General features: G+C 45.8%; 2 protein-coding genes across 2 annotated transcripts in view; both read right to left on the bottom strand.

Moving 5' to 3' along the window:
- Nucleotides 1-450: 450 nt before the first annotated feature.
- Nucleotides 451-11,629, bottom strand: CUNH10orf53 (chromosome unknown C10orf53 homolog). The gene is made up of 3 exons (XM_041662286.1): nucleotides 11,523-11,629; nucleotides 3,328-3,447; nucleotides 451-734 (listed from the first exon to the last, which is right to left on the bottom strand). Exons 1-3 carry the CDS (start codon nucleotides 11,617-11,619, stop codon nucleotides 670-672), a joined length of 282 nt encoding a protein of 93 aa, XP_041518220.1. The 5' UTR covers nucleotides 11,620-11,629; the 3' UTR covers nucleotides 451-669.
- Nucleotides 11,630-18,641: 7,012 nt separating this feature from the next.
- Nucleotides 18,642-25,989, bottom strand: part of Chat (choline O-acetyltransferase) — a 52,949-nt gene continuing 45,601 nt past the window's right edge. The window contains exons 14-15 of the mRNA XM_041662875.1: nucleotides 22,298-22,435; nucleotides 18,642-20,085 (exon numbers count right to left, since the gene is read on the bottom strand). Of these exons, the coding sequence (XP_041518809.1) occupies nucleotides 19,804-20,085; nucleotides 22,298-22,435 (420 nt within the window). The 3' untranslated portion in view covers nucleotides 18,642-19,803. The remainder of the gene's footprint in view (nucleotides 20,086-22,297; nucleotides 22,436-25,989) is intronic.

Here is a 25,989-nt window from a genome sequence, read left to right on the forward strand (position 1 = left end):
TTGTGTTCTCCAACAGAGAGCCTAAGAGTCCCTCTCATTGCCCCAGACTGTTTCCTGCCTCCTTCAGCACGGCCAGCTGAACTGGCTAACAGGAAAGCAGGCAGATACTTTCCTTGCTTGCAGCAGGACAAGTGAAGATTTGAACTCATCTAATTTTATACTAGAGATTAAAAATGTACTCCAGTATGCGCAAGAAATAAATCTGTAGGGACAGCCGTGTTTCCAGATTCTTCATTGACACTGGCTTGGTCCAGGCTTTCAGAGGCCTCATTCCCACCCCCTACCCAGGCGCGTTTTAATTTCACCTGTTCCTAGTTCTTGGCTTGCTTCAAAAGGAATGGCTAATGCTTCTGGCAACGGTACTTTATTAGGGGACGGCGCTCTGTTATTAGATTGCATTTTATTATTTCCTTCGGATGCACAGGCACCTGATATTGGTGCGCTCTCCCTTTGGGTTGCCACTGAGAGATGCTGCCAGAGAGGTGGTTTTATTATCTTTGTGAATGTCTGTGCAACCAGATGAGAAACTCAAACTGTCCAGACTAGAGGACAGGTGCCGTTGCCATGTTCTAACTGGTGGATCCCACTGTCCGTGTGCCCAATAAGCCTTTTTGGCTGGTATTGCAGACTGGAGGGCATAGTTGGCTTTCTTCTGTCTGCTCCATGAGATCAGAAGGCATCTAGCACAGCGATCCTGGCCTCTTCACACAGTGGGTCTAGTTTGCCATCACCCCCTAGGGAAATAAATGACACACACCTTTTGGCCAGATTTATATACAGTTTGATGTAGTATTAAATACACCTTGGGCTTCCACTGGGAGCCTATTTTCAAAGGCTACAGGCAGGTAAAACATGAAGTAGCCTCTAGCAGAGTCTTAGTGGATTTCTGAAGCTCTTACTCTCAGGCACAGGGAGATAGACACGGTGCCAACCTATGGGCCAGCAGACCCCTCAGGGCAAAGAAACGTGCAGAAAATAGCTAATATACTGTGGGTATACTCTAATTGTCTCAGAAGTCTAGGTGAAATAAATAAATGGAACAAAAATCACTTTGAAGGAAAATAATAATGAAACACATTATTAAAGTTAAAGAAACTAAACACAGACCTTATTTCCTTCCAATTCAATCATATATGAAAGCTGGCTCAGTTTCATTTTCTTTCATTCCTCTGCTGTCTCCAGTGTTTGGAGAAGAAGCTGGGCAGCACAGCACTCCAGTGTGAGTGAGTGTGTGTGTGTGTGTGAGTGTATGCATGTGGTGTGTGTGTGTCATGGTATATGTGTATGTATGTGTAGTCAGATTTTTCTTTGGGTCACCAGCTCACAAATAACGACATGGGAACTTATTAATTCTAAAGGCTTGGTCTTTAGCTTAGGCTTATCTCAACTAGCTCTTATAATTTAAATCAACCCATTTATATTAATTTCTATTCTGCTATGTGGTGTTACCTCATCTCTGTACTGCCCATCCCGCTTCCTTCAAGTCTAGCTAGCTATTCCAACTTTCTTCTTTCCAGAGTTCTCTCTCTGCCCAGAAGTTCCACCTACACCTCCTGCCTAGCAATGGGCCAATGGGCCATTCAGCTTTTTATTACAGCAATACATCTTTACACAGTGTAAAAATATCCCACTACATTTCCCTCTTTTTGTCTAAATAAAAAGGAAAGGTTTTTACTCTAATGCAGGAAAATTACATAATATAAGAACGATTATCAAGTAAGAATTACATTCACATTCACAATGCCAAGTTCATTTTTATTTGACAAATCTGAAGAAATTACTCTATTATTTATTCTATCTTGATGAGTCCAAAGTTTTATACCAAAACCATTTTCTGTCATAACTTGTATGACTGTCCTAAAAATATCTTTTTAAACTTTGGAACATTTTTCTAGATAGATAACTTAAGTTTGTATGTTTCTCAACCTTATACACTTTACATCTTTTTTGTAAGTTTTTTACTGAATTTGATAGCAAGGAAAGCTGTATAACTTTAACTGTCTAGGCTCTAGTTCCATCAGAGACCCTAGAAGGATATGATCTTACCTAAGTAAACAGGAAGCATGAAACAAGCAACTTCAAAACCATAGACACAACAGAGACAGCTGGCTGCCTGGAAGTCCCCCAAGGTTCCTCTGCAACATTGGGGCATCCATCTTTGCCATATGGGCCTAGAATATTTGACAGATTTTACTATGAAGCAGGGATTTTGAGGGACTGTTCTACTTTGTCTTAACAAGGCTTGGCAATTGCTTTCTTTTGTGTCCTGCTTGTCCAATTTGAACAACATACTGTCAGCAGTCAAGGAAAGGGGAGTTTCTTGCCCAGTGGCTAAGTTTTCCACAATGAAAACAGATTCCATGTGAAGGTTCTTTGATGCCCATCATCCATATTTTTTTAAGGTAAATTGGTGCTGCCAGGAGCAGATGTGTCTCACTATCATAAAAAATCTTACGTTGTTAAAACATATTAAATGCCATATTCTATAGATCTCTGAAGTGTTTGAAGACCACCTATCTATCTAAATGATATCTGTTTAATCTTGAAAACATACATACATGACTACAAGTTTATTTGTTATAGTGACTAACTGCTAACCTACATTCCTTAATTATCCTAAACAGTTTGTAAAAATAGCTTTAAGGACTAGAACTTTATATTACATTGTTAAATGAGATGCATAGGTACAATACCTTAAATAGTAGAAACATATATACAGTATAACAAAAAACTTAAATTTGCACCAATGCAAAATATTTAAGACTAGTAGTTCCTTTTTTGTTTTAAAGGTAGATTTAATAATCTATCATCTTATCATTCATATAGAGGTGCGTCTGTGTCATGGAACATGTGTGTGTACATGTGTGTATACATGTGTGTAGTGTATTTGCATGTGTGCACATGTGTGTGACTGTGTATGCGTGTGGTATATGTATATGTGTATGATATGTGTATGTACCATGGTATGTGTGTTCATGTGTGCGCATGCGCGTGTGACTGTGTATGTGTGTGTGCATGTGTGTGATATGTGTATGTACCATGGTATGTGTGTGTGCACATGTGTGTGGTATGTGTGTGATATGTGTATTGTCATGGTGTGTGTGTATGTGTGTGATATGTGTATGTGACATAGTGTGTGTATGAATGTGTGTGTGTGTGTGCTGTTGTCTTTCATGTGCCCCAGGGAACAGGGCTCTTGATGTGAATTTGAAATGCAAAAATAACCCTAATTTGGCTGTAGGCATGACTCCCTGACCAACTCAGCTAGAAACTGTGGGAGTTCTCGGCGGAGGCTGGGTGCAGAGCAGGGGCTTCCTAGAGGCTTACCAAACTCCAGGTCTTGGATATCACACTGGAAGACTGTTTCTTCATTTACCACAAGCTCCACCAGATTCCAGTCTTCTATCTGCTCCAAGATGACCTCATGTCCATCTTCGGCCAACACAGCTGGAAAACAGGGAGTGACATGGGTGACTCCAGGTTAGCCTGTATCTATGTCCTCATAGAGGACAGCAGCTGGTCTCGTCCCTGTTGTTTATGGTCGTAATCACCTGCTGGGTACTTAGATGGTCTCTGATCTCCATGTATCCTTATAGTCTCAGGAAAGCAAAGACAGATACCCAAGTGACACACCCAGACTTAGAGGATCTGTTAGGAAATGGCCCGTCTCTCAGAAGTGGCCACTGCGTGTTCCACACCTTAGCCTCATAAGGACAATGATCAGTAGATCCTTTCCTGCTTATGGAGATATAATTCGGTTGCCTTTTTAGAGGGCAATCCATAGCATAAGCCACAACCTTCAAAAACGTGTTTTGAGAACACTGCACATAAAAGAAACCATATAAGAAAAAAATCAGAAATACAGGTAGATTTTTGCAACATGATGTTCTTTTTATCATATAATACCAAAATTCTGTGAACAATTCATAAGTCTGATAATAAAAGCATGACTGAGTAATAATGCTATGTGTTCATAATGAGATTTTAATTTGGAAATTTACCGTTCTAGGATGGTGAGATGGCTCATTGGTTAAGGGTGCTTCCTGCCAAGACTTAAAACCTGAAGTGGGAGAGGACCAACTCTTGCAGCCATCCTCTGATGTGCACATGCGTGTCATGATGTGGTGGTTTGACTAGGTATGGTCCCCATAGACTTTGTGTTTGAATACTTGGCCAATACTGAATGGCACTTTTGGAAGATGTAACCTTGTTGGAGGAAGTGTGTTACTGTGGGGGCGGGCTTTGAGGTCAGGCTCAAGCCATGCCCAGTGTGACAGTTCACTTCCTGTTGCCTGTGGAGCAAGATGTAGAACTCTCAGTTTCCTCTCTGGTACCCGTCTGCCTGCATGTCACCATGATTCTCACTAGGATGATAATGGACTAAACCTCTGAAGCTGTAAGCCAGCCCTGATTAAATGTTTTCCTTTATAGGAGTTGCTGTGGTCATAGTGTCTTGTAATGACAATAGAAATCCTAATTTTAAGACACATGATATACACACAAACACACACACACACATAATATATACATGTAAACATTAAATAGGAACTTAGCTGGGCGGTAGAGAGGGTCTCTCGGGACTTTTGAGGAATGGTAAGCTGTTTGGGCTGGTAGAGGACGGTGTATAGCAAGAGAGTTGGGTCTGTTTTACCCTTGACATCAAGGAGTTGGCAAAGGTGCCTGAGTGAAGAACATGAGTTAGCTAGGCAGTGGTAGTACACACCTTTAATCCCAGCATTTGGGAGGCAGAGGCAGGCAGATCTCTGGTCTACAGAGCTAGTTCCAGGACAGCCAGGACTACAGAGAGAAACCCTGTCTCAGGAAAACAAAAAAACGGGGAACTTTTGAAATAGAGTAATACTTGTGATTACAACAAAAGTAAGGATATAAATGTGTAATATATTAAGAATATATATGCAATATAAATTAAAATATGTAAGAAAGAAGAGCCCTGTGTGGTGGCACATGCCTATAATCCCACCTTTTAGGTAGCCTGAGGCAGAGGATATTGAGTTAGAGGCCAGCCTGTGCCACAAAATGAGAGCCTGTCTCAAAAGTCAAGGAAGAGAGCAAAGGAACTCAGTGTCCTTTGTCTCTGCGGTGAGATTATGTGAAACACTGACTTTTATTCTCTTAGCAATTTCTACAATGTCTATAACAATCAGTAAATTTATTCCCCTCCAAGACAGTGTCACTCTGGCTGTCCTGGATGTAACCCTAACCCTAACCCCATGGCCTCAAACTCACAGAGATCCATCTGCCTCTGCCTCTTGAGTCCTGGGATTAAAGATGTGTGCTACCACTGCCCAGCTCAGAAAACTTTTAAGAAGAAAGTGTATTCGTTATTCTCACCTATGAGTCTGGGGCCTGCTTAGCGTTTACAGCTTGTGGCTCTTTCCCAGAAGTCAGCCACATATAACTTGTTGACTTAAATCTCTCTTCCTTTTCCTTCTCCCTCCCCTGAGGATTGAACCTAGGTCTTCAGTGCGCTAGGCAAGTCTCCATTACACCCCGGCCTACTACGTCTCTTGTCTGTGGTTAACAAGCCTGGCAACCTAGTCAGCTAGCCTGCCCAGGGCCATCTTCTCCAGTTCCCCTGATGTGCCCATTGCCCCACACATCTTAGAGTTGGTATGTCCCATTCCTTTAGCGTTCTGTGTGCAGCGCTGAATATCTCTGGGTTAGAGGGAACAAGGCATCAGATGCGGTCATGTTTTTATTTTCAAGTCTAAGCATGCCAGTCAGTTTCGGGATGGAAAAACAGACATTTCTGCCAGTTAATTGCATTTAATTACAGAGACAATTGCTGTTTCAAAATGTTGTCCTGTCCACTTCTTCATCTTTCAATCAGCTCGAGAGCATCCAGCCCCAGCTGTGAGCATTTTAATTGCATAATTTTGATTTCACTTTTAGAAGGAAACTTGAGAAAGACTCAGTGAGGGTCTCCATTAACACGGTCACGCTCTTCAGGCACCCGGAGGCAGCCCTAATTGACCTGCCTCGGCTAATGCCTCTCTCCAAAGAACGCCTGCATCGTTCCTTTGGCGTATTTATGCTATTGTATCCTGTTCGAGTGTCTTGATCTTAAACATCTTTCAAGAGGGCACTCGGCTTGGACCAGCGACTTTTTAAATGGAAGTGGTCCAGCTGGTTTGGAAAGGCAGCTCCTCCTTGAGGGAGACATGACGTCAGTCCATGGTGGGGATTTCTGGCCTCACCTTCCCCTGCCCATAGCACCCTTCTCCCTAACAGGAAGTAGCTGCACATGGGAAAGTGTCCCATGGTCTCTAGGACCCTAGGCTTTGCATGGTCTGTAGACCCTCCTGGGGAGTGGACAGGAATCTGACAGAGACAACTCAGGAGTCTAGCTGTCATTCTGCTACAAACTCCCAAGGCCAGCTTTCTAAGACCTAAGGGACTCTGAAAGACTGGGGCTACCAGGACTAGGCAGGTGGTCCCTCAAGAGACCTCAGGAATAAGAACCTTCCAGCTGCCCCTGACAACCCCCTGACGATGCATGCCCCTTGACTCCCATCTGACTGAGCTTAGATTGCACTTGGGTTTGGAGTATTAGAGACAGAGTTACTCTTAGTTGACAATCTACAAAAGAAAGGGTCATCTCTCCTTCTAGGGGCTGCCAGGTATAGGTACCTGAGCTCTGGAGGGGCAGGTCTCTTGACCCAGCCCTCCTCTGGGTACCTGGGGTCACCACTGTCTCCCCAAAGCAGCCAACATAAACGGAAGCTGAGTACCTACCCACTTCCCTTGTGGCTATTGGCCACCGGCCTGGTTTATACTCAAATGACAGTCTCAGGACATCATCCCCTTCCTGTCAGAGAGGAGTGACAGTGAGGCTGGCTGTAACATGGCTGGGGCAGGCTTAAGGGATGAGAGAAGAAGACACTTTGGAATCCCTGCAGCTCACCAAATGCCACCACTCGGCATGGAGGGGCCACGGTTTCCTGAGTTGCGCCTGGTTTGTCTATTCAAAGAAAGGTCAGATAAATACGCTCCCTAAAACAAAGTCTGTGCACAGGAAGTAGCTAAACTTCAGCATAAATCAGCCAGACGTGGTAAGCCACCCGCAGAACACCCGCCTCTTTGAAGTGGCCCCTCTTTCCTCACAGGAGACCTGGATAAAGTGGAGGCGACAGGAGAGGCTCTATCCTCACTGAGCTGGCGGAGTCATACGGTATCTGTAGATGATGTAAATGCTTCTGGGTAGGAAGTCGAAGTCCACTGGCTTCTCTCCTTCCTTTACACAGAGCAGACATGATGCCAGCGACCATTAATGAATACAGCTAATGCATCACTGGGGATGGAGGCTATCACTTGGGAGTCTTGACTAAATAAAGATGGATTCTCTTTTTAATGGTCAGTTTCAGTGCCTTCCAATCCCTTTGAATGGCTCGTTTGGCAGGCTCAAGTACAGTAGACAAGGAGCGACCGTGGCCAGGGCAATTACTTAGCTCTCTTTTAAGGACTGGTTTAGTGGAGACATTTTTGCTGAGCGATTATAATTCATGGGTAATAAAGAACAGGAGTGTTCAGATTGCTTAGGGCATGGTACGATCAGAAAAGATCAGGCATCCTTCCAAAGACAGCAGGGCTTCGGGAAATGATAAAGGGCTATGTTTTTAAAAGTCTGATGCAGAATTCGGATGCAGATTTTACAGAGGAGGACCTACCAGTAGATCTGCCTGCTCAGTGTTAACACTGGTCTAAAGCGGGGGATAGGGGAGCAAATATTCCCTGCTTTGTTGCTATTAACACCTTGGCCCTTGTCACCAGGTCCTCTGTAAAAGTTGGTAGCTGTTATTAGATGCATTATCAAGCATGGGTGTACTCTACAAATCAGCCACCTGCAGATACCTTACAAACCTCTCCAGCCATCCAAATGTATCCAAATGCTCCCTGTCATCTTCTCAAAACACCCTTCCCTCCCCCAGAGGGAGCAGCAGCCTGAGTCTGTGGGCTCGGCTCTGCCAGTTCCCTTACCTCTGTACTGCTTGCCTCTCTGAGGTCGGAGAACCACACACTCAGTATTCCCCCATCCCACATCCCTCTCCAATCCATATCTGCTTTCTCTACTCTCCTTCCTATCCCTCTCCTTCATCTACCCTTCCTTTCTCCCACCCCTCTTCCTTACTTTATTTTTTTTTGGGGGGGGAGCAGGGTCTTGTTGAATAGCCCAGGCTAGTCTTGTGCTCATGATCGTCTTATCTCAACCTCCTGAATGCTGGTGCTACCCTGACTGATTCTTCATCTTCCTCTTTTGTTGTTCTCGCCATTTCAGAGTCTCATGTAGCCCGGGCTGGCTTGAATGCCTAATCCTCACTCTGCTTTCCAAGTGCCACAATTGTGCACAGATGTGTACTGGTTCTGTCTCCTTCCAAGAGCCACGATTACAGATGCGTGTGCACTGGTTGTTTCTTTCCAAGAGCCACGATTACAGATACGCACTGGCTCTATGTTTCTTTCCTTCTTTAGTAGATTTTTGCTGAAAAATAAGTATATCTAAAATATCAGATTGTAAATGTAAGGCAGATGTGAATCTGAAAAAAAAAACCTTAGAAATTACAGAAAAGGACAAAATTTTAAAAACTACCCTGATTCTACCCTTTGTGCCTCTTCCCTTATCTGCCTGTTCAAGCAAAGAGAGGTTGTGGTATGCAGGGAACTCAGAGGCAGGCTCTATCCCTAGTGCTGGGTTTACCCAACCCAGCCTCCCACCATCCCACGTCACATGACCGATGTGGTGCAATTTATCTAAACCAATTGCAGTTTCTGGTTGTTTCTACTGTTTTTCTTTTACCAAGAATATTGCCAGAAACATTGGTAGTATGCCACCTGTGTGTGGGCTTTTTCAGTTAAGAAGGCACCTGGAAATGAAGCCATTTGATTTCTGTGGTATGAGCTGCATTTTATAGACACTTCCTCCATGGTTACTGACCCATTTGTCCTCCAATTGGAAACATATGAGAACATTCGTTCTCTAAGCTGTGAGTGCATCTCTCTCTGGAGATAACGCAGGCTCAACAGTTCTGGACCCGTTCCTTCTGGAATCATCTCACGTACCTTCTGGTACTTCTACATTGTCTCCCACTCTGCACTGTCCATCCCTGGCCAGCTACCTGGTTCCGTCTCTCCCTGCAAACATGGGGCTCTATTTTTCTGATGAGTAGTTATGTCCTCAAAATATGCCCTCCTGGGGTGTGTAGCATTAATTGTCTGCCTATTAAACCATGCCTATCCCAGTCAGCAACTGCAACTCCGCCCCTACCCGCAGCCCGAGGAAATGCTGTTCCTTCAGGCACCAACTCTTCCAACACTACTAAGAGAACTTATCTAAGTCTCTGTTCCTCTAAAAAATTCAAGATTCAAAGGCTGAGGTAGAACCCTGCTTCCTAGAGAGGCCGAATAGCAAGCAGCTCATCTCCTCACATCTCCCAAGAAATCCTCGGGTTGCTCCTCGCTCCCCATTATAAACCCTTCTCCACCTGGCTCCTCCCTACTACTTTCTATCAGCTAGTTGCTGACTCAGCCTCCAAGCACAGGTAAGTTTTATTTACTCAAACACAAGTTTGCATCATTAAATTTAACATGAGGGCTGCTGCTCTGGTTGAATTGTGCTTTCCCGATTTTGTATGCTGAAAGTCTAAACTCTCTCTGACAATACTTGTAGACAGGGCCTTTAAGACATAACGAGGTCATAGGGGGGCCCTGGTCTGACATGATTAGTTTCTTATCCTTTGTACATTTAACTAGGAAGCTAAAAGCATGTGAAGTTTTATGTGTTTGAAATGGAAAGTGACCATTGAAACCATGGCCCCTGCCTGATGCTTTCCAGTTTGGTAGACGGCATTGCCATTCATTTGTTGCTAGCCAGACGTGGATAGATGTTGGTGGCATCCTCTTTACCATTGTCTACCCAGTCTCTTGTTCTAGGGAGTTCACTGCTGTTACTTGGCATAACTTCTCTTTATGGCTGTCTTGATCCAAGAGGTTCTCATTACAACTCGGGGTGGCACCACCAAAGTCCTTCTATGCCTCTTCCCCTTCCACCCGTTACCCTCTACTTGTGTTCAGAGCAGCTGAGGGTTCATTTCCCTGCTTGAAGCTTTCAGATGGCCCTGCATGTGTTGCCCTTCTGGCGTAACCTCCATCAGTTCAACATCTCAACACTTATTCAGACCACCAGTTCCTGAAGGGTCAGGTCTTCTGCCTGCAACGTCCCTGTACCAATTCTTCCTTCAATTTTTCTTTTTCTTTTTGTTGTTGTTGTTTGTTTTTTGAGACAGTTTCTCCGTAGGCCAGGGTGGCCTTAAACTCACAGACTCCACCTGCCTCTGCCTCCTAAGTGCTAGGATTAAAGGTGTGCACCACCGCTGGGCTCTTTCTCCATTTAATCCTAAAGTTTAGTCAGTAGCCCGGGGATGGGTTTGATCTCATTGGACCCTTTATCCCTTCTCCTCCCCACTCTGCCACATTAACTAAATTTCTCTGCTTCTCTCAGCGTATCTCTTTATTTATCATATGTGGGTGATATGATGGCTATTCTTGGTTGTCAGCTTGAATATATCTGGAACGGACTGCAATCAGAAATGGAGGGCACGCCTGTGATTCAGAGCGTGCGGCTGGAAAGAAACGCGCCTTTGAACCAGCTCTTGAGGCGGGATGACACACCTTCAATCTGGGCCAGGCCTTCTGATGGAAGCCTATGTAAGGACAATGGGGAAGAAGGTTCCTTTGTTCACCTGCCTGCCTTCGCTGTGCCAGCACACTGTTGAGCTTACTTGGGGACCCCAGCGTATACAGAAGACTTTCTGAGACCCCCAGCCTCATGGACTGAGCAACTACTGGATTCTTGGACTTTCCATTCACAACTAGCTATTGTTGGGCCTGTAAGACATAAGTCAAATTCATATATATATCCCATAAGTTCCGTGACTCTAGAGAACCCTGACTAACACAGGTGGTGGCTGTTTGGTCCCTTGGGTTCTTGGAGCTGGAGCTTATGCTGTGACATTCTGGTAACCCCACTGTAGATGGGTTCCCATGCACCCTCTAGTCTGTGAGGGTTCAGGTATGACTCTCAACAATCAATGCTCACCTGAACACATACATCCTGATCAACAGTGAGCCCATCTGCCTGAGTCTATGCAGACAGACGTTTAACACAGGCCTCGCTGCATAGATGAAGAAGCACAGGATAGATTCTCAGCCCTGTCACTCCATGAAGGTCACTTATAACATTTCTGACCCTAAATTTCCCAGATTGTAATGTGGGATTAGGTACTTTTCCCTCTATTTGTGTATTTTGCCTGGTAACACTCAGGGTGCCCACAGATCATATTCGTTTTCAGGTTTCTATCCAAACAGTGGGAACCAGAGGGAGGAGGGGCTAAGTTATCCTATGAAGGCTTCCTGAGGTATGAAAAGGGAAGGGAGGCCTAGGTAGAGGACTCGCCCGAGTCCCAGGGGCTGAGGCTCAACAAGAGGCACTCAGTGGGGTGGCCCACCTTGTAGACCCTCCAGGCGGTAGGTGCGGTGCTCCACAGACAGGCCCACCGCGCTGTAGGGTCCGTAGCGCAAGGTCACTACCGCATGCTTGGGCATGGTGCTTCTTTCTCCCTGGCTGCCGGAGGTTGTCAAGGACTGGAGCAACACCTGCTGCTAGGCAACTGCCCTTCAGAGGTGTGGGCGTGGCCATGAACTGGGCGGAGCCAAGTTTTTCTTGTCCCAAGTCCTCAGGCCTAGGACCGAGTTGCTAAATAGCCTCATAAACTTACTCAGTCTCCCCCTGCTGTGGTAAGTGCTGGCAGGGAAAGGGCGACCACTGACCAGCTATAGGAAGCTACGCTTTCCAAAGTTGCCTACGCTTTCCAAAGTTGCCTCGTTTTGTCAGTAACCGTCGCTCAAGGTGAGTTGCTGCCTGCGGTTTGGGTTTACTCAGCAGAGGCTCAGGAGCCTTGGCTGGCTGCGCAGGATAGAGTCGATGCATTTTCTCTACTTTCTGCCCTGTGTTTGATTGATTGTTTATACATACATACAAATAGTCGTGTCTTTGTTTTGTTGAAACCTCCCGAATGCTGGAATTTACAGGCATGTGCCCCCACGTGTGCGGACATGTTTTCAATTAGTCCATTCTCCTCTGTTTGGAAGCGTTTCCACTGCTTACTAGCTAACCTGTTCGGCTGAGACAAAACCTGATTCACCAAACTCACCCTTCACTTAGCTCTGGGGTTGGGATAAGGACTCAAAAGAGTCTTCGTCTGTCTGTCTCTCTCTCTCTCTGTCTCTCTCTCTGTCTCTATCCCCCTTCTTTCCTCCCTCCCTCTTTCTCCTTCACCCCCCCCCCCCCCAACACAGATAATCCAGGGAGAACCTGGAGGCCCCATGGATGAGAGACGCCATGATAGGGCAGCCACACAGCCTGCTTTATTTTGGCCGAGGAAGACAGAAGCGTTTGTTCCACAGTCCTGAGATTCAGGGGTGTTTTGTTTCCCCCCACAGTGATTAGCCAAGCCTAACAATTACCTTTTTAGTGAACACAACACACATTTATGAAAACCAACATGGTCGATATTTTTATAGGGTTGTGAAAAGTACAAGGATTAAAAACTCGTTCCCATGAGTTCTCCCAACATATGCTATGTTGTGTGTTAATATCAGTTCTTTCCACGTGTTGCCTGTCCTCCTGTGACACATATGGGTTGATCCCCATTGCCAGTAGAATTCTGACTTTTGGAGGGGCACAAAGAATCTCCCCTGAGCTCTGTTTCACACTGGCAATGCAAGGCACAACTTTCCCCCAAACAGGAATTTGGGGTTGTGAAAGCTAATGGTCTGTTTATATATTCCAAAACTTTTTTTTAATGGCTGAAAAGACATTAGGTCAGACAGGGACCCTAGCAATGAATAAATATTAAGGGGAAAACCAATAAGCTAAGATAATATGGGTTCTCGATCCGAACATTGCAACTCTCTACAACCATGAGGTTCAGATCAACCAATCAGCCGTGCAGAATCTTTTACACATGCGCATAGCTTTTTCCAGGAACTTGAGTTTACAGCACCACTGAATAGCAGGAAGTGACTCACAACACAGCTGAGCACAGCATTCTACAGAGAAAGGCTGCACAGTCCGGGACACCAATGCTCTTCATCCTGGTCAATATGGCCTCGTGCCTTTTGGAAGGACCTAATTGTTCTGGCTCGTTTTATGCTGTTGTGCCCAAGTTGAGACCCCCAACAGAGGGACCACTGGAATCCAGCCAAGTCCAAGATGCAAAAGCAAAGTTTATTCAGCGCAGTGTGGAAGTGTAAGCCAAATAAACCGTTTCCTCCCCGAGTTGCTTTTGGTTGTGATGTTTCATCACAGCAATAGTAACCCTAAGACACTAACTATTGGTTTCCCCTAAACTTTGTGTACTTTTAGAACACAAAAATCTACTCTTCATTGGAGTACTACTGATTGGATTACTCTTTGTAAAGCCTTTAGAAGGACGTTCTTCTTGATTTCACTGCTAATCTGTTTTCATATTTCATCTCCTCCTTGTCTGTGTGTGTGCCTAATTATATGTGTGTGTGCACGCTGTGGCGTGCGTGTGGAGGTCAGAGGTCAGCGTGTGGGGCTTGTCTGTCTCTATGTGGGTTCCAGGGTTATCAGCCTTGGTGCCCAGAGCCTGGATTCATCAAGCCCTCTTATCAGCCTGCTACCCGGGGTTTCCTGTTGGTTTTGGTCTTTTGAGACAAGGTCTCTCTATATAACCCTGGCTGTCCTTTAGCTTGCTATGTAGATTAGGTTGGCCTTGAACTCACTGCTACCTTCTGAGGGCTGGCGTGAGAAGTGTGTGCCACCATGCCTGGCACGGCCTTGGTTCTAGATACCATCTCTCTCACTGAACCCAGAGTTCAGTGATTTGACGAGATTGGTATCTTAGTGTTTCTGTTGCTGTGAAGACACCATGCCCACAGTAGGTCTTATGAAGGAAACCATTTCATTGGGGCTGGCTTACAGGTCAGAGGTTTAGTCCATTATCATCATGGCAGCAAGCATGGCGGAGTGCAGTCAGACTTGATGCTAGAGTAGGAGGTGAGAGTGAGACGTCTGGATCTTTAGTCATCAGGAAGAGATAATGACACTGGGCCTGGCTTGAGCATTTGAAACCCCAAAGATCTTACACAGGTAGCCACTGCTGCTAGGAATTCATGGGCACAATAGTTAGAAGTGTCTTCCCTGGCTAGCTTTCAGAGTGCCATGTTTAGAAAATAGCATTTCATAGCACCCTTTCCTCTCCTCTCGCTCTTAGACTCTCTCCACATCCTCTTCCACAGTATTCCATGGAGGAAGTGATATAGGCACTCAGCGGTTACTTCCTGTCTGCATCAACTACAAATAGAAGCTGCTCTGAACATTTCAGAGAGGGGCGCTAGTCTATGCGTATAAACACCGGAAGGCAGTTTGGCACAATATCCATTCAGCAAAACAATAATAGTAGGTTCCCATCTTTGGGTCTGGGACCTCCCCAGCCACCGTTTTTGACCAGGTTTGTATGTCGTATCAGACATGAATTCCTCTTGTGGAGAGAGCCTCAGATCCAGCAATAAAGTGATAGGACACTTCCATGTCAGACACCAATGAGCACACTTGCCTGGCAAATTGGTACTGTATAGTGCGCAGGGTTCATAGCTAGATCAGAATGTTACCGCCTTTTCTCCAGCAGCAGTATGAAAGTTAGCACACTTCCAGCTCATGTTTAGCTTGATTTATTGGTATCCTGAGACCAAATCAAGTAGTAGGGTCTTATCATCTGGCTGGTAACTGAAAACAATGGCAATGGCTTGTATCACTTTGGGGGGCAGTTCATCATAAGGTATCCTATGACCTAATGACCCTGGGACATTCTGGGAGCAGCATTGTTATATGATGTCTTTAACATTCTCTAAGTATTTTAAAGTTTATGCTGTCTTCTTTTCTTTGACCTATGATTTTTAGAAGCGTTTTCTAGATTCTGGAATATTCTCAGTCATTTCTCATTGACGAGTTCTTTCTCACATTCTGTCTAATATACCCCTGTGCTAGCTTTTGTTTTGTCTGTCCCACAGAAGCAGAGTCATTGGGAAGAGGGAAGAGTTGCCTCCATCAGATTGGCCTGTGGTCCAGTTCAGGGGGACGTTTTCTTGACTAACAATTGATGTGGGAAGGTCTATTCATGTGGGTGGTATGACCCCTGGACAGGTGGTCCTGCACTGTATCAGAATGCAAACCGAGTAAGCCATGAGAGCAAGCCGGTAAGCAGCGCCCCTCCACGGCCTGTGCTTCAGTTCCCGCCTCCAGGTTCCTTCCTTGAGTTCCTGCTCTCCCTTCCCTCAGTGATGGAGTGTTCGAGATGTGTAAGCCAAAGGAATCCTTTCCTCCTTAAGCTGCCTTTGGCCATGGTATTTGTACAGCAGCAGGAAGCAAACGAGGATGCTTCCCCAACAGCTCCCACATGTCCGTCCGAGTTCCTTGTCTCCCTCAACAAAGTCTTTAGCAATATTCGACACATCTGTTTATCGGTTTCCCCAGAGCTGCTGCCGTCCTGACTCCTATTTGTTTTCTCCGCTGCGCTCCTGTCGTGCACATTATTTCCTCGCTTTGTATTTCTGACTGTGAACTCATCTGCAATAGACTGTGTCCCACTGTGGGTGTTTGATGTGTGCAAGGTGGGAAGTGGTTTTGTATGTGCCTCTCTGAGTCTTATTGTAGCAGGCCAATTTGACCTTTTAAAATGATTGTGTTAAATTCAGATTTTTTCATTTTCACATGGCAAAGTTTGTGGTTTTAATTTCTCATGCCTTTCTTCCCCCTACATCGACCACCTTGAGTGGATGGCAGGCTTTCTTGCCTCGCCTGGGGCGGGGAGGGGCCTGATGGGAAGAGTTTTTCTAGTCCTTTTTGGAGGATAAAGATTCCTTTGGGAATTGTGCTGGACATTAAGTAGTTCTTCCACCCTCCGTGCGCTTGCACATCCTGTCAGCCCCAAGTGGCGGTGTGCGGATGGGCTGGAGTGGTCTTGGGCTGGCTAGCTTTAAATGTCAACTTGTCACCACCACCTAGGCTCACCTGGGTAGATCAGGTCAGCCTGTCGGCACATCCTTGGAATTGTCTTGACAGTTGGTGGGAAGACCCACCCTGAACATGAGTGGCTACTTTCATGGGCTGTGCCCTGAACTGTGTCAGAGTGAAGGAAGCCTGCTGAGCATTGCTAGTGCACAGCAGGGGTCCGTGTGTATCTTCTCTCTCTGATCCTGGCAGCAGATATGGTGCTTGAGGTTCCCACCTCCTGACTTCTCAGCCTGGAACTGGAAGCCAAATAAACCCTTCCCCCCTGCATGTTGCTCTTGGACAGGGTCTTTCACACAGCGACAGAGTGAAGCTAGGACAGACAGACATGTCATGTGTAAACCTATAGCTCCTGCTAACTATGGCGCCCTTCTTTCTGGAAGACGAGCACTTCTTTCTTTCTTTCTTTCTTTCTTTCTTTCTTTCTGTCTTCTTTTCCTTCCTTCCTTCCTTCCTTCCTTCCTTCCTTTCTTCCTTTCTTTTTCTTTTGGAGACAGGCTTTCTTTACACAGCCCTGACTGTCCTGGAACTTGCTTTGTAGACCAGAGTGGCTTTGAACTCACAGAGATCTCACTGCCTCTGCTTCCCAAGTGATGGAATATTTTTTTATCTTCTGAATGCCAGTATATAGCGTAAATATTTTCCCTTTAAATATATGTTTTCATAGTTGGAGGAGCCCTTCTGCATCAACTCAGCCTGCCATATCACTACTTCTCAGTTAGAAACAGAGAGCATAGACAGAACTCTTGGGCCCATGACATAAGGGACAGAGGTAGAAACAGAAAACCCTTTAAGAGCTAGAAGGAGCACATGATATGAGTGGAACCAAAGAGAGTTGGTTTAGAAAGGTCTTTGCACCTGATGTGAGGCCAGCTCTTCCCAGGAGAGCCTTGTGCTTACCCTTCATATGTAAAGGGATTTTGAAAGGAAAGCTCAGAAAAACACACACACATATACATATATATACACACACATATATATGTATATACACATACACATATATATCCACATACATACACACATGTTGAAATACATATATATGTATATATATATATATATATGTATATATATATGATGAACTGACCAAGGGAACAGCTACTGGTGTTTCCCCTCTAAGGAGACTACTGTTCTAGAATAATTTGGAAACATCTAGTTGCTCCCATACCATTCAGAGGGATTCTATCTGCCTTTTTCTCCGGACATCAGCATCCACCCAATGGAAAGGAGGCATAATTTCATATTGTCTCTACTTCCTGTTCTCTGTGTTGTCTGCATTTTCATGTCTGACTGTTTGGAGGCCATCTGCCATATGTGTGGCAGGTAAGAACAACGCACATTGCTTTCATCCTCTCCTCCATCCTGGGGGTGTTCTAAGCCATTTTCCCTTCACCTGTGCATGTCAGTGTTCTGCTGGGAGAGCCCTGGGGTCCCCATCTGGAAGACTCCATTCTGGCACTGTGGATTGCTCATCTGTGGAGAGGGTCTTACAGCCAGGACCAGGATGAGCATGCATTTGTGAGCCTATAGCAAGAATGCTAGGTCTTTACGATAATTAGTGTTGGCCTCAATGTTCCCACATTACAGGTTGGGATTCTATGGTCTCGAAGACCTACAGCACTCCCCAGGATCTTTAAGAAGTATGGAGTGCCCCTGGGCTTGTTAGCCACGTGATGGGGGAGAGTCTTCTGTTTTGTGTTAATTTCATTGGTTAAATAAAGAGACTGCTTGGCCCTAACAGGACAGAAAATTAGGTAGGCGGAGTAGACAGAACAGAATGCTGGGAGAAAGAAGCTGAGTCAGAGAGTCGCCATGATTCTCCCACCAGACACAGCCGCAGGTTAAGATCTTCCCTGGTAAGCCACCTTGTGGGCTACACAAATTATTAGAAATGGGTTAGATCAATATGTAAGAGCTAGCCAATAAGAGGCTGGAACTAATGGGCCAGGCAGTGTTTAAAAGAATACAGTTTCCGTGTAATTATTTCAGATAAAGCTAGCCGTGCGGGCGGCTGGGTGCCAGGAACGTAGCCGGCCGCTCTTATCACAACAGTCACACATCTGGCCTCTGAGACTGGAGGTTTTATCTCTACTTTATGCTACCTGTACACATGTTTGGACATGCTTACAGGGAACACCTATCTCTATACTGAATTCCTGTCGATCAATTAGAATGACATATGAAACCTGTGTCTCCCTCAATCACAATATGGCCTGCCATTTACATTAGCAAAGACTTAGTTCCCTTTGTCCTTTTTCTTCCATGGCCCAGTATCTTTTATTTTTAGATGCAGAATCTTTTTAGGCTACCCAGGTTGGCTTCAAACTCCTGACTTCATGTGATGTTCCAAGCCTCATTCTCTGACCTTGGTGCTGGCAGAGTCTAGATACAGGCCATTGAGCTGTGAATTTGTACCATCTGTCTGTAGGAACAGTAACATCGTCACTTTTCTTGGCATTACATTTTATTGAATACAGACTTATAGTCCTTATAAATATCTGGAATAGAATACTTTCAATATACTGTTCTTTATTCATACACGTATTTCTTTAAAGCACAGAACTATAAATTAAAATGTACATATTACCATAAATCTAGAACTATATTATAAAAATAGAACCCAAACATCAACTTCATATATAATTTGGCAATGTAGCAGTATGATAAGGTGGCCATACTTTCAGTGCATCACTGCTTCAAACAACTGTCTCATTTTCCATCCATCTCTTTAGGGACACATGGGAGAGTCTTCTTTCCCAGGTCCCCACAGAGCAGCCTGTGGCCACGGCTCAGTGTTGCCTTTGTTCTTGGAGGGGGAAGGCCAGCTTCCAGTCTCTTCCTAAGGGAGGAGGTGTTCCCTCCAGCCAAGGGTCTGCCACTCATGAGTCTTGACACCCTCACAGTGCATGGTTTGATATATCCAGTAAATACAGTGAATTCATTTCCCAATAAAGAACTGCAAGTATAGGCTTGGTTCGTCCAGATCAGTAAGTAGTTCAAAGATCACACAGACAATGCCTGCTGGACAGTGTCATCCCAAAGGGCTCTGCGACCATGCAGCCCTTATTCACAACCCAACCTTTAATCTTCACAGCCTTGCCCAAAGACTTAGTTCCCTCCGATATCAAATGAAGAAAATTGGTTCACTCTGTTTTTTCTTTCTGAATATCTGCATGAGATTATCTGAACTCAAGGAAGACTGCTGTGGACCATGGAAGGAAGGTCTTTGGGGGTATGGGCCTCTGTATTTTAATTTGCCTCGGGCTATATGTGTATCTGCGAGTGTGTGGAGAGATGGTGGCGGGTGACAATCCAGGGCTAACCTCTACCTTCATGTCTTATTGGGTCCATACCATGTGACGAGATGATGCATCCTGTCATTAGGCAGAACTACTATGCACACTGCTGGGTGCTGCTGGGAACAAAGTACAAATGTTAAGTTTTTGCAGATCCTAGAGGAAGCTCCCAGCCCACCTAGGCTGCTTCCAAGCTGAGTTAGTCTCATTTTCACTGGTAAAGGCCAGAGACCACCTTGAAAAACAATGAGGGACTCTTTCTCCTAACATTCCAGGTTTGTGTGATGCCTCCCCACACAGCCTGATGGGTTGGGCCCACGAGGACAGGGGAGCAACAAAAAGCTGGGCTGGGGGATGGGAGCAGGGTTTGGTAGGGTCTGGCTCCTGCAGGAGGTCGGGCTAGTGGCCAGCGTTGAGATTGTTTGCCTTGGTTGGGTCTCTAGTGTGTTCCTTGGTTGCTGCTGGCTTGCCCTCAGCAGGCTGCCGTGCACTGCAGAGATCTCTCATGTCAGCAAGGCTTGCTCCCACAGCTTCTGCAAACTCCACGGAAGAGGTCTCTCTGCAGCTGTGAAAGCTGGAGATGCAGAAGAGGATGGCCTCAGGCTGGGGGTTGTAGCAGGCTCCATATCCATTGGGGACCACAGGGCCATAACAGCAGAACATCTCCATGGTTGTGGGCACCTGGAGAAGGGCACAGGTCAGAAGCAGTTTACTGGGGCATTCAGCCTGGAACCTGTTAGGATGTGGTGGGTGAGTCCCTAGTTCCTAAGACCTCAGTGCTGTTTGTTTCCCTGTCTGTCTCCTCATCCTGGATTTGACCAGACTGAATGTGTTGGCATGAATGAATGGACATGGCTAGGGTAATAAAGAGGAGCCATCGAGGTGCATGGTGTCGAGGGAGAGAGACCCCAACTCACTCCCCAGTGTGCAATTGGCTCTGCTTGTAGAGCTGGAAGCTCCCAGGGCGACCTGCTGCTCCGGCTTGAGCCAAGACTTTCCTTCATCTAGGGGCCATTTGAGGCGCTGTGGCAATCAGGCTAATTTACTAAACAGCACCCTGGTGGCACCCAACCATTAGATGGCTTCCCACAGGGAGTAATTTATGAACTGGAGGAAATCTGGCCCATCTTCTCTGTTGATTTCCCCCAGATCCGTAATTACTGTCAGTACCGCCTGGCTGGCCTGATTTCCTCCCCAAGGCCCTCCCGTGCACAATTACTCGGCACCGGGCACCTCCAAACCTGCTGTCACCTGGAATTTTAGTTAATTGTCTAAGATGTTTTGAATTCGGAGGGCTGAGGCTTTGCAATACAGATCTCCGACCTAGAAAGTGTGTCTCTGAAAGCTCAGGCCATCAGCGCCACTTTCGGGCAGGAAAGAATGGCTCACACCCCACTCTCATTTTATCAGTTGGTTTTTGGAAAAGGAGAAGGGATTGTTGGGCTCCTGTAATGCGGGACAGAGTCCATGTTCACTCCACAGGTTTCTGGTGCTGTGTTCTTGGGCCTTCTCAAACGACACTGGCCATTTTAATGGGGCAGAACAAGCCATCAGTCTTGCTAATAGAGTCACTGCATTGTCAGATAAATTTGCCGTGCAATGCCTGAGGCCATGAAGCCATTCCAGAGTGCTCTCTGCCCATGGATGGTTTCCTGAAGAATTTATGTTGTAGTATTCTGCTCTCATTTATTCATGTCTGCAAGCTCACGGCTCTAATGACAAGATTAAATTACTGAGTGGGCTTTTATCCTCAACATTGCTTTGTCGGCCCCCTTTGCCGCCCACGTCCAGCGGTTTGCAGAGAAGGTGACTTCAGGAGGCTGGCGTGTTCATGTGTGTCCTCCCCTCCCCTGCAGCTCCCCACTAAAGAATGTCATTTTGTCCCTGTGGTTGTGGTCCTTTAACACCATCGGCATATGTACAGCACCAGGCTGGTGGCCTGGCCATTCATTCTCATAATCCCCGTGACCTAATTGGGGACCCTCCAAACAGGCCTGTTGGGCTTCAGATCCTAGGGTCCTCTGCAGTGGAATAAAGTCACATGACAGATGGCAAAACAGTACTGCAGGACCCCTAGAGCCCCCAGATGGGTGTGTTCTCAGGCTGCCTACCTTGGCTAAGGAAGCCTGTGGCCATTTCTGCTTAGGAGGTAGGAGAATATCAATTCCCTGAACATTAAGATGATTCTACGGAAGGAGACAGAACACTTAAGAAGTAGAGCCTCGGACTGGAGAGATGGCTCAGTGGTTAAAAGCTTCCAGAGGACCCAAGTTAAATTCCCAGCACTCATATCCGGCAGTTAGCTCACAGTTGCTTGTAACTTTAGCTCCAGGGGCTCTAACACCCTGTTGTGACCTCTGAGGGCATCAGCAGACACTCACATACATGTACACATACCTAGAAATACACACAAGTAAAGATAAAATTTGTTCAAAAATAAAAAGAAGAGCCGGGTGATGGGGTTGAGAGTGAAGAGGATATTTGTTGACTTCAATGTTTGATGGCACAGTAGAAAGGATATGGTTGACAACAATAACTCAAATATTTCAAAGTAGCTAATAGAAAGGACATTGAATGTTCTCTAAATGACTAAGTTGATAGATAAACCAACTAGGCTGATCTGACTGCTCCCCATTATATGCAGATAATTCAGCATACACTGTACTCTGTAAGGATGTATAATTATTTTTGCAAATTGACATATATTAAATATGCAAATATACTTATGAGTGAGTGAGAGAGAGAAAGAGAGAGAGAGAGAGAGAGAGAGAGAGAGAATGTGTGTGCTGTATGTATGTTAAAAATAACAGAGACAAAGATTCCCAGTCATTAATGTTTTCAGAAACTCCCTGGTTCTACTACGAGGCCCTGGTCACACATACAGAAGCTGTACCTGGCTGGTGGAGAGGACAAACCGGTTGCTCATCAAGTATGTTTCATCCATGAACATCTCAGGTGGTTCCTTGCACAGGTCCCGTGCCAGCTCCCTCAGTGCCAGCAGGTGGTTGTCAATGGCCATGCCGGTTATGGCCTAGAAGTCAGGAACACAGAAGACAATGAGACCTGCACTTCTCTCTACCTTCTTTCCCCTTCTTGTCTCTCAAAACCGGGGATGACTCCAGCAGTCACAGCCCTTACTTAAACTATTCTGGGTAGATAGCCGGTATGGCTGAATGATCTTCTGCTCAGGCTGACTGCTTTATATGTGGCCTCTGCTCCTGGACTCCCTCTCTCCCTCTCTCCCTCCCTCCCTCCGTCCCTCCCTCCCTCCCTCTCTCCCTCCCTTCCTCCCTTCCTCCCTCCCCCCGTCCCTCCCTCCCTCCCTCCCTTCCTCCCTTCCTCCCTTCCTCCCTCCCTCCCTCCTTCCTTCCTTCCTTCCTTCCTTTCTTTTTTTTTGGTTTTTCAAAACAGGGTTTCTCTGTGTAGCATCCCTGAGTGCCCTGGAATTAGCTCTTGGCTGGCCTTTAACTCACAGAGATTTGCTAGCCTCTGCCTCCCGAGTGCCAGGATTAAAGGCACAAACCACCACTGCCCGGCCCTGCTCCTGGACTCTTGCATACTGTCGCTGTGTCCAGAGAGGGCTGGGATCTACTTTACAAATGTCTGGATGGAAGGTAGGTGAGCCCATTGCCTGCTACAGAGCTGCGCCAGCATGCTACTATAACACAAGAATGGGTGAGCCTGATCCCCGCACCAGCCTGCGCTGGCCAGGTAAAGAGTATGTGGGGAAAAGGCTGGCTCATGTGTCGGATCCAGGAATAGGGGAGGGGTGTCAAAACTGTCAGGGTTAGAATTGCACCATAACTAATTCTTCACCTTCTGACACAAAACTGGGACAGGGTTCATCACCCAGTTGGGACAATGTGTAGACTCACTGAAATTTGATTCATAATCTCAGGAATGAAGTCGGGAAGAAGATTGCTGAGCAAAAGCTCTGCTGAGGCTAAAGGCAAAAATGTTAGCTGGATGATGTGGGCTCTCTCTCTCTCTCTCTCTCTCTCTCTCTCTCACACACACACACACACACACACACACACACACACTCACACTCACACACATGCGTGGATATGTTTAAACTCTTTTCAGTAGGTGTAGCGGAAGAGGGAGAACTCCAGGATGGCCTGAGGAGAGGATGCAGGGACTGGAACCAGGGCCAGAGCCTTCTTCTAGGTCTCTCCACCTTGAGCCAGGGTGGATGGCATCTACACTCTTTTATTTGCTTTTTGTTTGTGATTATGTGTTTATTTGGGGGCAATTGCAGAAGTGGGGAGACTCAGGAGACTGTTCCTAGGCAGTAGTCATAACCTGGTTACCACCAGACTAATCCAACTTTTGGGGTTCGGTTATGTATGGTGGCCATTTAGCTGTTTCAGTCCCTGTCGGGTTGAAACCATTCTTTCCCAGTGACCTTTGCTTAGGTTTACAAGGCACGTATTCATATCTGACAACGGCTCTCCTTCCGTTGAGAACAAATGCATAAAGATGCCACAGAGGCCCCGGACTCTCTAAAGTTATCTAATTACAGTCTGAAAAGACAAGTTATAAAACGTCAGTGAACTTTATTCCTAATTTATTTATGTAAGGTGTTGCTGGAGATGGACTTGGGCACCTCATACACGCTAAGCAAGTATTCTACCAGGGAGCTACAGCCAGGTCCCATGGTTTGGTTCTTATATTCCCTGTTGGTACAGAGAGGAAGGATTCCAAGCCCTCCCCGGTAGGGGACACTTTTCCTTTCTCCTGTGACCTCTCTTTACCCTTTCACTGTGAAGGTCCACCCAGCGAGTTGTTAAGCAAAGCAGCCTGCTCTTGCTGCTCTTGTCAATCAACAGTCCTTTAGAGGGGTGGTAGCCATGGGTACAAGGACTCCGGATTTCATTCCCCATCTCGGACCTCCAGGAGCTACTGTATCCCTGATGCTGCTACCATGGATGGTGGAGGGGCAGAGGTCTGTGTCGGTAGTCACCATTGTGTGAACTGCATGTAACTATAAACCAAAAACAGAGGCTGGGAAGGAGTGTTGAGAGACAGGAGAGTAGAGAGGGGGCCTGAGCCACCATGCCGTCCCATGGGGGTGGGATGGGGCTTTCCTTTCTATCTCTATCAAATAACTCTCAAGCTGTCTTGTTCCTGTGTCTTTCCCCTGCTGCCACGGCTGACTGGTACTAGAGTCACCTACCAGCTGCCTTCCTAGCTCTCCTCTCTCTGCTGCCCACTCCTGGATCAGTTGCTTTTGTCTGATCCCACTCCACGGGGCCAAGGCCTTTTTAGCTACTCCTTCTGATATTATTTATGTTCATTGTTCTGAATTCTGGCTTAAGAGCCAACTGCATTTTCCAGACTTATACACATGTTAGAAGAAATAAAACAGTAAGCCGGGGGGGGGGGGGGGGGGGGGGGTGGCGCACGCCTTTAATCCCAGAGGCAGAGGCAGGTGGATCTCTGTGAGTTCAAGGCCAGCCTTGTCTACAGAGTGAGTTCCAGGACAGTCAGGGATACACAAAGAAATACTGTCTCAAAACAAATAAACAAACAAACAAAAAGTAAAAATAAATAAAACATTAACTTCTGATTCCTCAACCTACCCATACTTCTCAGTCTTTCCAATAGATCATATTTCAAGTCTTTGCTGTTTGAGCAACAGCTAATGCTTAGATGCTGTCATTATGTAAACATTTGCAGTTGGGTCTCATAACGTATTACACTTAGATCAGAACCCAGGACCTATCACATGTTAAGCAAATGCTCTGCCAGTTTAGCTATAGGATTCCTTTCTGATTAAACTTTTTGTTCTTCTACTTCTAACTAGTTCTCAACTGCGGCCATCACGTCATTTGTCCTCTCTCTCATCCGGCCTCTGCGTACTAATTGCTCTCTAGATACTGAGTAGCTGTTGACTTCCTGTCTCCTTTTGGCATCATACTGGGGAGTCCTTCTACTTCCTTTTAGTTTGTGTGTGTTGAACCTTCTGGTTTTTGTTAGCTTCGATGTCTCATATTTCTCTTTGGAGACATGCAGCCTTTAGTAGTTTTATAAGAAAGATTATTTAGTAAGTAACAAACGCTAATTTCTTCTGTCTAAAATGTCTTTTTTCTCTCTCCAAGTCTGATGACAGTTTAGCTAGGTATGGAAAGCCCCTGAAGGCCTGGCTACACTAGCATCGGTGGCAAGCTCTTCGCCACAGCCTTTGCTGTGTTCTTGAGTTGCTGTGTTGATGATCCCTCCACTCTCCAGTTTGTCTTTCTAAACAACTTTTATTTGGGATACTGTTCAGCCAAACAACCCACTGTATCTTTCCAATATCTCAGCCATTTTTTGTTTGTTTTTAAAGCAGTTTGCTTCATATTGTCTCCCAGTATTTCCACTGAAGTTTCTACTACATTCCTTCCTAGAACTTTATTTCTTGATAATAGTTTTTAGACTTTCCTGTTCTTATTTATAGAAAAAGAAATCTTGAAAATCCATATTCTGAAAGTTACTAGTCAATGAAATACATTAAGAGGCCATGCTTTGGGGCTGGAGAGATGGCTCAGAAGTGAAGAGCACTGACTGCTCTTCCAGAGGTCCTGAGTTCAGTTCCCAGCA

The sequence above is a fragment of the Microtus oregoni genome, unplaced genomic scaffold (assembly GCF_018167655.1).
Source record: "Microtus oregoni isolate MIOR12 unplaced genomic scaffold, Mior012 000013F_ref0000133, whole genome shotgun sequence".
Taxonomy (NCBI): Eukaryota; Metazoa; Chordata; class Mammalia; order Rodentia; family Cricetidae; genus Microtus; species Microtus oregoni.